Here is a 14,918-nt window from a genome sequence, read left to right on the forward strand (position 1 = left end):
TAATCTCATAGAAGACAGTGATTACCACAAGGTAAGAAAGGAACAGGAAGGGAGAGATGGGAGACAAGAGTTTAATAGGTACAAATGTGCAGCTGGGTAAGAGGAATACCTTCTAATGTTTTATAGCACTCAGGGCCAGGCACAGTTGATAGCTGTATATTTCAAAATAGTAGCAGCAGAGAATTTACAATGTTCCCAACACACAAAAAAGATAAATATTTGAGGTAATTAATATGCCAATTACTCTGAATTGATCATTATACTTTATAAATATGTGGTGAACGATCATTTACCCATAAATATATATAATTATGTCAATTACTGTTTTTAGTCAGGAGGCACAGAAAGTTCATCTTCAGTAAACAAAAGTACAGCATCTAAACATGTTTTAAAGTTTTATAGTTTGTTCCAAAGATTGTTTGTAATCCAAAAGGCAAAAAAACCTGCAAGATTTATTTAATTCTGATATTAAAGATATTAAAGCTTTCTGTTAAAAGCTTTTTCATTTACTTAAAAACATATGTTGTGGGATGGTGAACTGGCTCAAGTGGTAGAGCACCTTTCTAGCAAGTGTGAGGCCCCGAGTTCAAACCTCAGTACCACCAAAAAGAACCCCACATGTTGATAACACCCACTATTTCCAAAAGTTATGTGTGTGGGAAGCACTGTTGCTGAGAGTATAAACCATACCAACCAACTTGGAAGTATATTAGGCAAAGCAGGGTAAGTCTTACAGCTATATGAAGTTACCCTAGTGATATAGTCACACAAGGAGGCAAAGACATGTGTTTACTGTAGAATCTTATTTTTGTAATAGAAATGAACTAGAAGCAACCAAAATGTTCATAAGGTAGACAGTAGTTAAATAATCAAGAACATTCACACAATGAAATCGAATGCAAAATTTAAAAAGAACAAAGGAGGAAGGTAGAAAAAGATGCCCATAGTACATTAAGTAAAAAAGCTAGTAAGTGTATAGGTGCACACATACAAAAAAGCACAATAAAGAGAGAATTTATAGACAGCATAATGAAACCCATCAACCACTGTATAAAAAAGGGGAGGGTCTCCAACTGCATGCAAGAGCAACCTAGAGAGACTGACAGCTCAGGTTACCACAATACCTTTCCTATAATGTAGTAGGAAAAAAAGCAGGGGAGGGAGCAGGGAATGGGAATATAATGCAGGAGGACATGTATGGAATTACCACAATGAAATCAATGAAATCAATAATAGTTATTAGCATAACTATTTTAGGAAAAAATCTAAAGTCAAAACTTTTAAGCATAAAGTCCTTCTCAAATTTACACCTAAATTATACTAATACCTTACCTGTTATCACTGTTCTTAGATGTTTGGTTACTGAGTGTACTATGCTGTTTGGGAGCTGAACCTGCAATTTAATCAAGAAGATAGTCTGTATATTAAGCTTTTTAGTAGCCCTCTAATTATAGAAAATATTGCTCATAAAACATTTAGTACATTGAAGTTTTTTATTTTTAATAAAAACCATTTGATAAAATTAGAATCTCCTACTTAGAAATTACTCTTCAGAAAAGAGGAAGAAGCAGCTAGACACCGGTGGCTCAGGTCTATAATCCCAGGAGGATGGTGGTTTGAAGCCAGCCCAGGAGAATAGTTCATGAGACCCTATCTTGAAAAAAACGCTTCAAAAAAAAAAGGGTGATGGAGTGACTCAAGGTGTAGGTCCTGAGTTCAAACCCCCATACCACAGGGGGACAAAAAAAAAAAAAAAAAAAGAAACAGAAAAGCTGTCTCACACTCAGACTATGGAGCTATAAATATATCTAGTGGCAGGTTAACCATTTACCACTAAATTCACCAGCAATTACTAGTATTGAACAATAAGGGAAATGATTTCAATTATATAAATTCTAAATGGAAATGAAAACATTTCCTTATTAAAAATTTATGGTCTGGAATTTTTTTATAAATAATTGAATGCAGTAATAAATACACTTTATTTTCCAATAAATATATGTCTCATATATATATTATACCCACTCTTCCTCTACTAAGAGAAAAAGTTAAATGACAGGCGATGGCAATGATTATCTGATGGCAGTATTTTGTCCCAAATATACTTTTCTTTTAGCAGACAGAAACAGCAGAATTAAAAGTTTTGTTTTTTGCAGTATTGGGGGTTGAAATCAGGGCCTCATACTTGCTAGGTAAGTGCTCTACCACTTGAGCCCTACCCACCCAGCCCCCAGAATTAGAAATTTCTATATCCTCTGGTGTTTCATCAATCCCCATCCAAAATCCCCATCCATTCAAATATTTTGTAAAAAATGTTCTGAAGGTTACCAAAGTAAAGCTTTTCTATGGTATAGCTGGAAATTTATGCAGCATTAATAAATACTTGATTCAGATATAAGACTCATTGAGGTGGAAAACTGAGTTACTGAGGGTAAAAGATTAAAACCTGTAATTGTAAAACACAAATAATAAAGTCTGAGAAGTAAGCTGCTATCACCAACTTAAAAGCAATTCATTAATGAACACTTCTCCAAAGAGTAAGTGACCAAGTAAGAGAAGTAAAAACAAGAACTTTTGGTAGGAAGTCAAAAAGTAGTATTTAGATGTTTAAACAAATCAACAGATGCAATTCTCCTGAACTAGGCAATAACCACAAAAATCACAAATTTGAAAAACAGTAATGGTTAGCAGGCCTATGTGGTATAAAAGTTTTCTTTAATAGTAACACAAATGGCATGGAACACTAAAATCCAAAGATTATTTTTAAAATAGTACCTGGAAATTTACTCTCTTCTGCATCAATTTTTGCTTGACTGGGCAGAGTTGAAAGAGCAGTGTTTTCTGCTGGACTATTTTCCTGCTTGGATTCCAAACACAGGCTGAAATTCTGAACACACATAATTCCAAGATTTTTTATCAACCTTTGGAGCTTCCGCAATAAATTTTCAGTTAATTTCAACATTCTAATAAAGTTTAAGATAATAGTTTATAACTGGAGTAATTCACATAACAGTGTGTAAGTCTGCCAGGTGCTGATTGCTCATGCCTGTAATCCTAGCTATTCAGGAAGCAGAGATCAGGAGGATGGTGGTTCAAAGCAAATCCCAAGCAAATAGTTCTCAAGACCCTATTTTGAAAACCCTTCACAAAAAAGGGCTGGTAAAGTGCCCCAAGATATAGACCCTGAGTTCAAGCCCCAGTACCACAAAAAAAAAAAAAGTACAAGTCTGTCCATTTTCTTGTCACAGCTACCCTCTCAACATTACTCTCATTCATTCCTCCCCTTGATGCTCAATTTAAAGCTTACCACTCCCACAGATGCATTCCACAGTTGCCTAGCTTTACCTTTTTCAGAGTTTAATGTTGGGACTTCACTGCCTAATATGGAAGTCACTGCCACAACTGAACTACTGGGCATTTGAAATGTGGATAGTATGACTTGAAATGCATTGTAAGCAAAAAAAAAAAAAAAAAAAAAGAACCAAGTCAAATTCTGAAAACTTAAGCACACACACAAGAAAGAGTAAAGTATGTCATTAATAATTTTTTTAAAAGCCAGGCACCAGTGGCTCACACCTGTCATCCCAGCTATTCAGAAGGCAGAGATCAGGAGGATCACGGTTCAAAGCCAGCCCAGGCAAATAGTTTGAGAGACCCTATCTCAAAAATAATCAACACAAAATGGGGCTGGCATAGTGGCTCAAGTGGCAGAGCACCTGCCTAGTAGCAGGCTCTAAGTTCAAACCCGAGTACTGCCAAAAAAAAATTGTTTTTAAATTGGTATATTGAAATGATAGTATTTTACATGACAGATGTATATATGTAAAATATATTAAAATTAATTTTACTTATCTTTGTTCCATTTTTTTGTAGCTACTGGATAATTTAAGATTATCTATGTGGCTTACATTACATTTATACATAGACAGTCCTGATCTAGAATACCTTTCTCACTTGTAAAAATTCAACTCAGTACTCAAAAATTAACCTCTCCCATGAGGCCGTCCTCTCTAATTCCCTTGTGCCTACTTTGTTTGTACCTCTTTCATGCCCTTATCAGTTATCTGATTCATCAATAACTCTTAAGAGCAATGATCATATCATATTCATCTTTTTATTCTCTATAGCCTTTTAGAACCTTGTCAAAGCAGATATGCAATTAGTTAAGTAATAAGAACATACTTCGGGGGGGGGGTACTTGTGGGAGGGGGGAGGGGGAGGGAAGGAGATTAAGGTGATGGTATATGGTTAATGGACTTAACATACCTATATGAAACAGAACTAAAAAACCTCTTCCAATTGCTTTGGGTGGGTGGGGAGGGGGCTGAGGGGGAGAGACAATAGGGGAAATGTAAATAATGTACAATATAATTCTGACTGGAACTGTCATTTCAAATGCCCCCACCATATAATGAATATATCACAATAAAAAATCTTTTTTAAAAAAATATATACTCTAAATTCCATCCACACTGGCTATTTCATGGAAACAGAAATAAGAGGGAAATAATTTGTGGTCTGTATTGCCAATGCTAAAATAAACATGTAACATTACTTCTGAATGTCATATTTTTGAAAAAAAAAGGAACATTTAAAAATCAAAGCAGATATCCTTATCTCAACTAGTAAAAACCCTTGTTCCTTCCTTTTATTGCTTATACTCTCTCTTCAAAATTAGAGATAAGGGCAAAATAGCTTCTGCCAGGTATTGAGGGGTTGGGGGGGAGAGGGAAGGGGCGGAGTGGGTGGTAAGGGAGGGGGTGGGGGCAGGGGGGAGAAATGACCCAAGCATTGTATGTACATATGAATAAAACAATAAAAATTAAAAAAAAAAATCAAAGCAGAAAAATTAAAAACAAGAACAATGACTTGTTACTAGTAACTCCATTCTCCATTATCAGATAGTTATGGATTTAAAAGACAGATCATAAAATAATTGAGCCTTAAAATTCATAATGTCTTAGTAATTAAAATCCATACTTATTGGATACTCAGCCTTACTAACCATCATCATTTCTCAATACTGCTGATATTGAAGGGAGGGGTGGTTCTGTGCTTATAATAAATAGAAATATGAAGTATATCAGTGTGTTAAAAGAAAAGCTGTCATTCAATAGATTTGGACTTTCCACAAAATAAAGGGTGAAAATGAACACTGGAAGCATCTACATAAAAGTGAAACATCTACATAAAAGTGAAACATCTGCATAAAAGTGAAACATCTACAGGAGTCACCAAGTTCTATCGCTATAAGACTGAGTTCATAATTTTATTACTTAATTCTTAAGCTAACATATACTGCACATGCTTATTTCTTATTAGAAAGTACTCAGGCACTGTTACTGAGCACAATGAAAACTGATTACCTTATCTGCTGTTGATTCAAAGGAATGTTTCATCTGATTATCCAATGGTGGGTCAGAAGAAGGTTTTATCTGATTATCCAAATGGCAATTTTCAGGAGCCCTTTTTGAAATTTTACTAGTTTCAACTGTAATATCATTAATTTTAACTTCTTCAGGTTTAATTTCTTTCATTTTTTCCTGTTGGCAAGTCATATTTTTATCAAGTGATTTTGTGTCTAAAAACGTACTTTGAGTCACTGGATGATGCATTTCTAAAACTGGTGATGAAAAACTAGTTCGTAATAACCCCAATTTAGGGGAAACTTGAGAGTCCAACTTATTTTGCTGCACAGAGTTAAATTTTGAGAGTTTAATTTTAGTCCAGTTGGAGTTCTTCTTAGTTGAGCTGTTTATTCCATTCAGTATACACTTCACAGGCTTTGTTTTTCTACTGGGGAAGAATCGGTTACATTGTACATCCTGATTTGTTCCCTTCTGATGAAGCATTTGTTTTTCAACATCAGTCTCTTCCAATTTTATTTCAGTAAGCTTCTCTTCCTTCACACTTTCCACTTGTGATTCCTTTTTTACCTCTACAGTATCTGACTCAATTTCACCAGCAATTTCCTCACAGAGCTGGAGAATGCTACCACGCTTGCTCTTTCCTGCTTGTTCCAACTCATTATCTACACTTTGTTCAGGCACTAATGGCTGTGGACTTTTTTGGGATTTTGTGCTAGTATTCACTTGTGTATGAACTGAATTCTTCAGCTCATTTTTTTTAGAGACCACTGAAGTAGCCACTTTTGATCTTTTTATTTCAGAAGTTACAGGCACCAGTTTTGTTTCTTCTTTTCTAGTAGTAGTTTTTTGAAGACACTTTTCAGATCCTTGAACACATCGAGAACTACAAGTATAAGCTGTCTGAGGTTCTACTTTGCGTTTTTTTCCTTTAGGGGACTTTATTACTTCATTAGTTACTAAATTTCCATCCTCTTTACAATCAGATTTTATTTCCAATATTTTTCTTTTCACCTGCTTTTGACTTATTTTAACTTTATTAGACTTATTTTGAGTACTGCTGCTACAGTGTTCTCTTCTTGTTTGTGGCAAACTCTGTTTAACTGCTTGATCTTGACTCTGAATCTCTCTACTGCGCAAAGACCTTGTGGAACACTCTTTTAACTGTTGTAGTCTTTGTGATCTCCGGTTAAGCTGCTCATTTGCTTTAGAAGTTTCATGCACTAATTTTTTTTGACATAATTTCCTTTTGGTGGACTCTTGTGAATGTCCCTTCACAGTTACCATATTTTTATTAATGGATTTAGTAGCTTTTTTGTCACTGGAGGTTACCTTTGCTGACCTTGTACTCATGCGTGTTCCTGATTCAGGTTGATTTATTTTAACCAGTGACTTTACAGCTTTCTTTGGACCTGATTTTTTTACTATACTGTTTTGAGAATCTTGACTTTCTACTTCTAAATTCTTATCTTCACTTTCTTTAATACCTTTGGAGGAATTTTCTTTTGATTTCTCCTGAATGGACATTATTCCTGAGTAATGTCTTCCTTTTCTGAATAGTTAAGAGGACTGTTTGTGTTCTGGTAGGTACAAACGCTGAGTATCTAGTATAACTACTGAGGAGTAGGTCATGAAAATCAACTTTAACTTATGCTGATACACATTTTCCACAAAAATACTAGTTTGTTTCAAGTAAGGTTTCTGTGTGTCATTTCTAGGACATAAGAAAAGCTGGCATGTTTGCTTTACATTGAACAAGATTAGAAATCGGAAGAAAATTTAATTCTAATTTGATATTTTTAGAAACTTTATGAAAAGAAACTTAATTCACATTCAATCTATTTTGTTAATTTTTCAATTAATTTTAGTTTCAGGCCTAGCCCTATTTCTGGAGGAGTTATTTATCACTGGCCTGTCTGTTTTGACAAAATTTTTGAAAACTTTTTTCTTCTGAAGTCTACAGTTACTAGACTTTGATTCATTTGAAACATGTCTTATGGCTAACACGTTTCTTTCCTTGTTTGCTGAGTATGTTGGTCTGTGGCTCTTATTTAACCTCCTTTGTTTAACAAAGTACCCTATTAATATAGATTTCCTTTTGTGCTGCCATTTCTGAAAAATTAAAAAATAAAAATTAATATATAACCCATGAAATAGAGCAATGCTAAGAGTATGCAGAAATAACCTTGATTTAAATAAAATCTAAAACAAAAACACAGAATAGTTAAAAGTTTATTCCTTAAGGTTTACTTACAGTTCTTTTCCCACAAGATAGAACTGATGTTTCAGCCACCATAACTCATGAAAATCTGATAAAACCATTCCTTATAACCTGTTAACACATTATACAGCACCTAAAAGAAAAGGTATTTTTTAAATGTTTAAAAAGATAAAAGATGTAATCATCTATTCAGCTCTCATTATACCACTGTATAATTCTATCCTGTCCCACCATTAGTTTTTTTTTTTTTCAGAGTTCACAATAAACATAGCATTTAATTTTAGCATTTCTACCTTGAAGTAAACTATGACACACAAATCCAATCAAATAGTATGCATCCACTTTATGCTGTGGAAAAAAGTTTTAAAAAACAACAGAAAATTTTACAATATAATCATAAAACAGATTAGATTACACTGAAAAAGTAAAATCCTATTTGGGGAAAAACAATACACATATATACGTAAGGAAAAAATGACAGGTAAAGAGGGCAGATTTAATCACAAACATTTACTCCTATTCCCATTCAAAACATGCTATGAAAAAGAGAGAGGCATTAAAACAAAATAAGACAAAAGCAGTAACCCAAAGGGTAATGAATAAGAGAGACAACAATTAAAAAAAAGTATGGGGCTAAAAAAGACAAATAACTGATCTAACAGACTCCAGTCAACCTGAACCCTAAGCTAGAAACAGAGAAAGTGGAGAAGCAGAGCTCTATACAGACCACAGAATCCTCCAAAACTCAGAAATTGGTGATACTAAGCTCTATAGAAAATGGGGCTTAAAAAAAAAAGGGCTGAGGATGTAGCTCAGTGGTAGACCACTTGCCAAGCATGCAAGAGACCCAGGGTTTGACATAAACACATGTGCACGCACGCACACACAAAGCAGATAGACTTCTAGATTGCAAGTGCAATTATCAGCACTCAGAAGACTGCTTTTCTATCACCACAAAAAGAGGAAGTATCTACAGGAAGTGAAGCAAAAGGTCTTTGCTCTTGGGGTTCAATAAGAACAGGTTAAGGGGAGAAGTAGCATATAGGCAAACAAAGGAATAAATACGAGTATAAATATTGATCGCTAAAACCTATTCCTCTCTTTGCCTACTCAAAAGCAATCTTCAAGAAGCTGGCAGCCTACCCCACATATTATGGGATAGAAACTAAAAGATCAAAGAGTCACTATAAAAAGAAAAACCTTAACATAGAAGAAAAGAAGTAGCTTTGAACAAATACACTGAGCAGGCACCAAGTAGCTCACACCTGTAACCCTACCAACTCAGGAGGCAGAAATCAGGAGGATTCCAATTCAAGGCCAGCACAGGCAAATAGTTCACAAGACTCTATCTCAAAAATATCTAATACATAAAGGGACTGATGGGGTGGTTCAGGTAGTGGCACAGTGCCTTCCCAGCAAGCCTGAGGCCCCAAGTTCAAACCCTAATTACTGCTCAAAACAAAAGTTGTTTTTTTTTTTAACTACAGAGACAAAAACTAAAAAGGCCAATTCATCTGATACAAATATTCAAGAATACTAACAGTATAAGACAAAATTATTTTACAAATCAATAAAAGCATTAGAAGGTAAAGGGTAAATAAATCTACATAGCAGATCAAAAAGAGAATTAGAAGGCTGGAGATGTGCTCAAGCAGTACAGCTACCTAGCAAGTGCAAAGCCCTGAGTTTAAAGCCCTGGTACCACAAAAAAAAACAAAACAAAACAAAAAAAATAACTGCTGGAATAGCAAACAGGGAAAAATGAGAAGAAAAATAGGTAACTATCCAGGGAAGTCCAACAGGCCAGTTACTGGAGTTTTACAAAACAGAAGGAAAAGGCTGGTATGGTGGTATATACCTGTAATCCCAGATACTAATAGGAGAATCATAGTTCAAAGTCAGCACAGGCAAAAAAAGCTACCGACACCCTATTTCAAAGAACAAGTCTAGCCAGGAACCAGTGGCTAACGCCTGTACTCCTAGCTACTCAGGAGGCAGACATCAAAGCCAGCTCCAAGCAAATAATTCCAAGAGACCCTATCTCAGAAATACTCAACACAAGAAAGGGCTGATGGAGTGGCTCAAGTGGTAAGAGCGCCTGCCTAGCAAGTATAAGGACCTGAGTTGAAACTGCAGTACCACCAAAAAAATAAATAAATAAAAAATGGTGCAAGCCCAGTGCATTGGTGCACACCTCTAATTCCAGGTATGTAGGAGGTGTAGGTAGGAGGATCACAATCAGAGGCCAGCCAGGGCAAAAAGCAAGGGATTCTATCTGAAAGGTGTAACTAAAGCAAAAAATGCAAAAAGGGCCGGAGGCGTGGCTCAAGTGGTAGGATGCATGCCTAGCAAATACAGGTCCTGATTTCAAACCCCAGTACTGTTCAAAGTAAGAGAAGTAGTAAAAATTCAAGAAATTTTTCCTAGAACTGAAGGATGTATTCACTTTAAAAGGGCCAAGAACATCTACCAAAATGGATTTTAAGAGATTTTAATTAAGCATACCATAAACAGATGACCCCCCCCAAACTTATAGAAGGGAACCCCTCAATACTGCACAATTAAGAATCAGAATTATAAGCTAGGCATGGTGTCTCACACCTGTAATCCCAGATACCTGGGAGGAAGAAATTGGGATGATTGCAGTTCAAGGCTAGTGGGAACAAAAAGTTAGCGAGAACCCAATCTCAACCAACAAGCTGGGGGAGGTGGCACGTACCTGTGATCCTTTGGAGGATTACAGTATGAGGCCTACCTGGCCAAAAACATGAGCCCCTACCTGAAAAATGACTAGAGCACAAAGGTACTGGGGGGTGTGGCTCAAGTGGTAGAGGGCCTGCTTAGCAACAGGAGGCCTTATGTTTAAAACCCAGTACCAGAGAGAGAGAGAAAAAAAAAAATCAGAATTGCAATAGGAAAAATCCTTCAAAAAGAAATTTCTTTCCTATATACAATCCTTTACCCAAGCAATTAAGCATGAGTCTAGAATAAAGGTATTTTCAGATATGTAGGGTGTCCAAATTGTACCTCCTACACATCTTCTTCTAGGGTCTACTAGAGTATATACCACAAAATAAGTATGTTAAAATGAATCAAGGTCTTTGAAGAAAAGAGGTGTTCAGAAGCCAAAAAACAAAAAATGAGAAAGACTGCATGTGCCTTTACTGAAGTCTATATGAATACATCTTAGTATAAACAATTAAAAAGAAATTTTAAAAGGAACTGCTGTTGATAATGCAGATATACAGCCTTTTTTTTTTTGTGGTACTGGGGTTTAAACATTTGCCAGGCATGCAGTCTACCTCTTAAGCCATGCCCCCAGCTCTATAGTCATTCTTGATTCTCTATTTATGCCAATTAAAAAGGAATGAGGGAGCAACTGAAGGACTGATAATATTTTTCAAATACATTGTTCTTGTATCATCAACTTTTAGAGTGTACAAATCAAGAGAAAGTATTGTTATCAAGCTGTAACGCAAGAAGTTTTCAGCTAGGCACAGTGGTACACACCTATATAACTCCAGCACTTAGGAGGTGGAAGCAGGAGGATTTCGAGTTGCCTGGGCTAGATAGCAATTTCAAGGCCAACTTGAGCTACACAGCAAGACCTTGTCTCAAAACTAATTAATTCAAAAAGATTTAGAGCCATGTGTGGTGGTACATGTATATAATCCCATCACTTTAGAAACCTGGAGACAGGAAGATCTGGAGTTTAAGGCCACCTTGAGCTACACAGTGAGACCCTGTCTCAGAAAAACAAAGGTCTGAGGATACAGCCCACACAGAGTGCTTTCCTAGAATATACAAGGCCACGGCTTTATCCCCAGAACTTTAAAAAAAAATTAAAAAAAAGAACAAAAGCTTTAACTATACAAACAATGACTAAAATATGTAATAGAAGAAAATGCCACATACCTACTTATAGTAAGTATGCATGTGCACATAACATACACTCACACACAGAAAGCAACTTAAAAAAAGTAATAGGGTAGGACTACAAGTGTGACTCAAGCAATCCAGGCTGCTTTGGAAGTGCAAAGCCTTAAGTTCAAACCCCAGTCCCTCCCTCCCCCCGAAAAAAAAATAGGATAAATTTCTCCTTGCAGATATTAAAATACATTAAGCTACAATAATTAGCAATTTAATTCCAACACATCAATTGACACAGATTAATAAAACAGAAAGACTTCAAAAATAGGCCTTAATGCACAAGCGGATTTAGTACTAGCAATTTTATTAATTTCAAATTAATGAAGAAAAGATTACTCAACAATTGGCGTTGGGCCATCTGGTTTATTTATTTTGGTTTATGAGTAAGACGATGTTCAGATAAAAATTAACCATTAAAAATCAAAATATCAGCCAGACACCAGTGGTTCATGCCTGTAATCTTAGCTACTTGAGAGGCTGAAAATCAGGAGGATCACAGTTTAAGGCCAACCTGAGCAAATAGTTCTAGAGACTCCCATTTCCAAAAATAATCTGTGAAAATGGACTAGAGGTGTGGCTCAAGCTGCAGGGCACCTGCTTTACAAGTGTGGAGCCCCGAGTTCAATCCACAGTCCCACTCCCCCAAAAAATAAATACATCAACACGTGCGTGTGTATATATACACACATACAAACACACATACATGTATATACACACATATACATGTGTCAAAATATCAAAAACATATTAAAGTGTGGAAGAATTTTAATATTTATTTTCAGAGTGGGAAAGGTCTTTCAAGCCTTATCAAAAATCAGAAGCCAAGTTTAACAGACAAAACTGGGGGAGTACTGGGTTATATATTAGTGGAAAAGCACTCACCTAGTATGTACAAGGCCCTGGGTTTGATCCCCAGAACTATAAAACAAACTAACAAAAAAAGATCCAAAAACTTGAAGGTAAAATGCTGGCAAGAAATAGCAAAAATAGAGCCAGGCACCAATCACTTATGCCTATAATCCTAGCTATTCAGGAGGCAGGGATCAGAAAGGTCGTGGTTCAAAGCCAGCCAGAGCACATAGTTCTCAAAACCCTATCTCGAAAATATCCAACACAAAAAACCAGGGTTGACAGAGTGGCTCAAGTGGAAGAGTGCCTGCCTAGCAAACATTAGGCCCAGAGTTCAAACCCTAAAACCACCAAAAAAATAACTAAAACATACTACCACAGTCCCACAAAAAAAAAAAGACACATATAACTACAAAATAAATTATGATACTGTAAAACAGAAGACTGGTACCCTCAACAAACAACCATATCAATATAACCCTATCTCTATAACTGATAACACAGTTATATACTAGTTACCATGCAATCGTGTCAAAGTAGAGACAATTGTAGACAAAATTCACACAGGTGTTTTATACAGAAAATGACATATAATTTTAAAAATTATATGAAAATGAAAGCCCTGTACAAAAGCCAAAGTATTTTTCTAAAAAAAAAGGTGCTGCCTCACCACCCCCCACCCAAAAAAATAAAAAGGAAAAGAATATAAGATCTTACTTTTCACTATTCATCCATTTTATTACATAGACATATACCCCTGTCAAGAAATGAGAATACAACTTACATTTCCCTGAAAATATGAAGTATATTTGGCACATTAAGTAACCATCTTAGAAGACACAAAACTATAAAAGAATAAGCCACTTACCTTTAGGAAATGAAAATCATATATCACCTTTTGAAGTTGATTGATGATGTTGCCTCTACTGAATGATGCTGTAAATTACTTCTTGTATATCTGGGGACATTTTAAAAAAAAAGAATTCTGTAGCTGAGGTATACAAACTATTAAATTTTATCAGAACTAAGGACCTTTGGCTGGATACAATAGTATCTGAGGCCAATCCTGGGCAAACATGAGACTACCTTAAAAATAATTACAGCATAAAAAGGGTTGGAGGTGTGGCTCAAGTGGTAGACCACCTGCCTGTAACTACAAGGTCCTGAGTTCAAACCCCAGTACCCCCCCCACACACACAAGGGGAAAAAAAAGTCTTTTGCATCATCTACAAAGTGAAAAGACAGTGGGTGCTGGTAGCTCACACTTGTAATCCTACCTACTCCAAAGGCGGAGATCAGGAGAATTGCAGTTCAAAGCCAACCTGGGCAAACAAGGCTGGTGGAGTAGCTCAAGTGGTAGCATACCTGCCTAGCAAGTTTGAGGCCCTTAGTTCAAACCCCATGACCACCAAAAAAAAAAAGAAAGTGAAAAGATACCCCATGGAATTGGAGAAACATCATATAGCTGATAGTACTTTCATAACTATATAAAGAACCGTTACAACTCAAAATCAAAATGAAAAAAGATCAGTTCTAAAATGAGGAAATGAATAGACATTTCTCCAAAGAAGATACACAAATGGCCATTAAAGACACAATGGTCTATGAAAGGAAGCTCACCACTGCCAGCCATTAGAGAAAAGCAAATCAAATTATGGGATGCCACTTATACCCAAAAAGATGACTAAGATAGAAAGATAGTAACATGTTGACAAGGACATGAAGAAATTGGAACTCTCACACATATCTGGTAGGAATATAAAATGGGGCAGCTGAAATGGAATCCCTCAAAAAATTAAGCATAAAATTCACCAGGAGGCCCAACAGTTCTCCTAGGTACCACCCAAGAGACTTGAAAACATGTACACACAAAAACACATACAGGATTGTTCACAGAATCATTATTCAGGATTGCCAAGAAAAAGCCTTTCCAAATAATAGATGTATACACAAAATGTGGTATATCCACACAATGGGTTAGCCATAAAATTCAATATAGCACTGATTCATGCTACATTGACCTTAAAAACATGCTAAGTAAAAGAAGCTAGTCACAAAAGGTCACATGTTGTATGATTCCTTTTCTGTTAAATGTCCAGAATCACCAAATCCAGAGGCACAAAGAGTGACTTGGTAGTTGGCAGGGGAGAGAGGGAGAGAGAAATGATTCCTGGGGACACCTATTTGAGGTGACGAAAGTATTCTGAAATTAGATAGTTGTGATTTAGCACAACTCTGCAACTATACTAAAAACCAATAAATGGTGGTAAAACAGAGAGAGATGAGGTTTGTTGTTTCTTCTCTATGGTGGTACTGGGTTTAGAACTCAGGGCCTTGCACTTTCCAGAAAGGCACTCTACCACTTGAGCCACGCCCTAGCCTTTAAAGAGGTGAATTTTACTATATGGAAATGACATGCCAATAATTTTTTTTAATTACTTCAAACTTAAGATATGTTGGATGACATACATGCTAAGTATCTTAACAATTATAATGTGAGTGGATTTCCTTATAAAGCACTATGGGAAATTGGGTGCTTTTGAGTACTTTTT

The 14,918-nt window shown here is 35.9% G+C and overlaps 1 protein-coding gene across 8 annotated transcripts in view; it reads right to left on the reverse strand.

Moving 5' to 3' along the window:
* The window catches only part of Esco1 (establishment of sister chromatid cohesion N-acetyltransferase 1), a 109,544-nt gene that overhangs the window by 78,926 nt on the left and 15,700 nt on the right, over nt 1-14,918 (reverse strand). For all 8 annotated transcript variants that reach the window (XR_002213781.2, XR_002213780.2, XM_020186397.2 and 5 more), the window contains exons 2-6: nt 13,235-13,324; nt 7,621-7,720; nt 5,367-7,478; nt 2,776-2,887; nt 1,333-1,393 (exon numbers count right to left, since the gene is read on the reverse strand). Coding sequence is in view for 6 of the 8 variants with exons in the window: in XM_020186397.2 (XP_020041986.1) it covers nt 1,333-1,393; nt 2,776-2,887; nt 5,367-6,893 (1,700 nt within the window). In the remaining 2 variants the exon portion in view is untranslated. The remainder of the gene's footprint in view (nt 1-1,332; nt 1,394-2,775; nt 2,888-5,366; nt 7,479-7,620; nt 7,721-13,234; nt 13,325-14,918) is intronic.

Source organism: Castor canadensis, chromosome 4 (assembly GCF_047511655.1).
Source record: "Castor canadensis chromosome 4, mCasCan1.hap1v2, whole genome shotgun sequence".
Taxonomy (NCBI): Eukaryota; Metazoa; Chordata; class Mammalia; order Rodentia; family Castoridae; genus Castor; species Castor canadensis.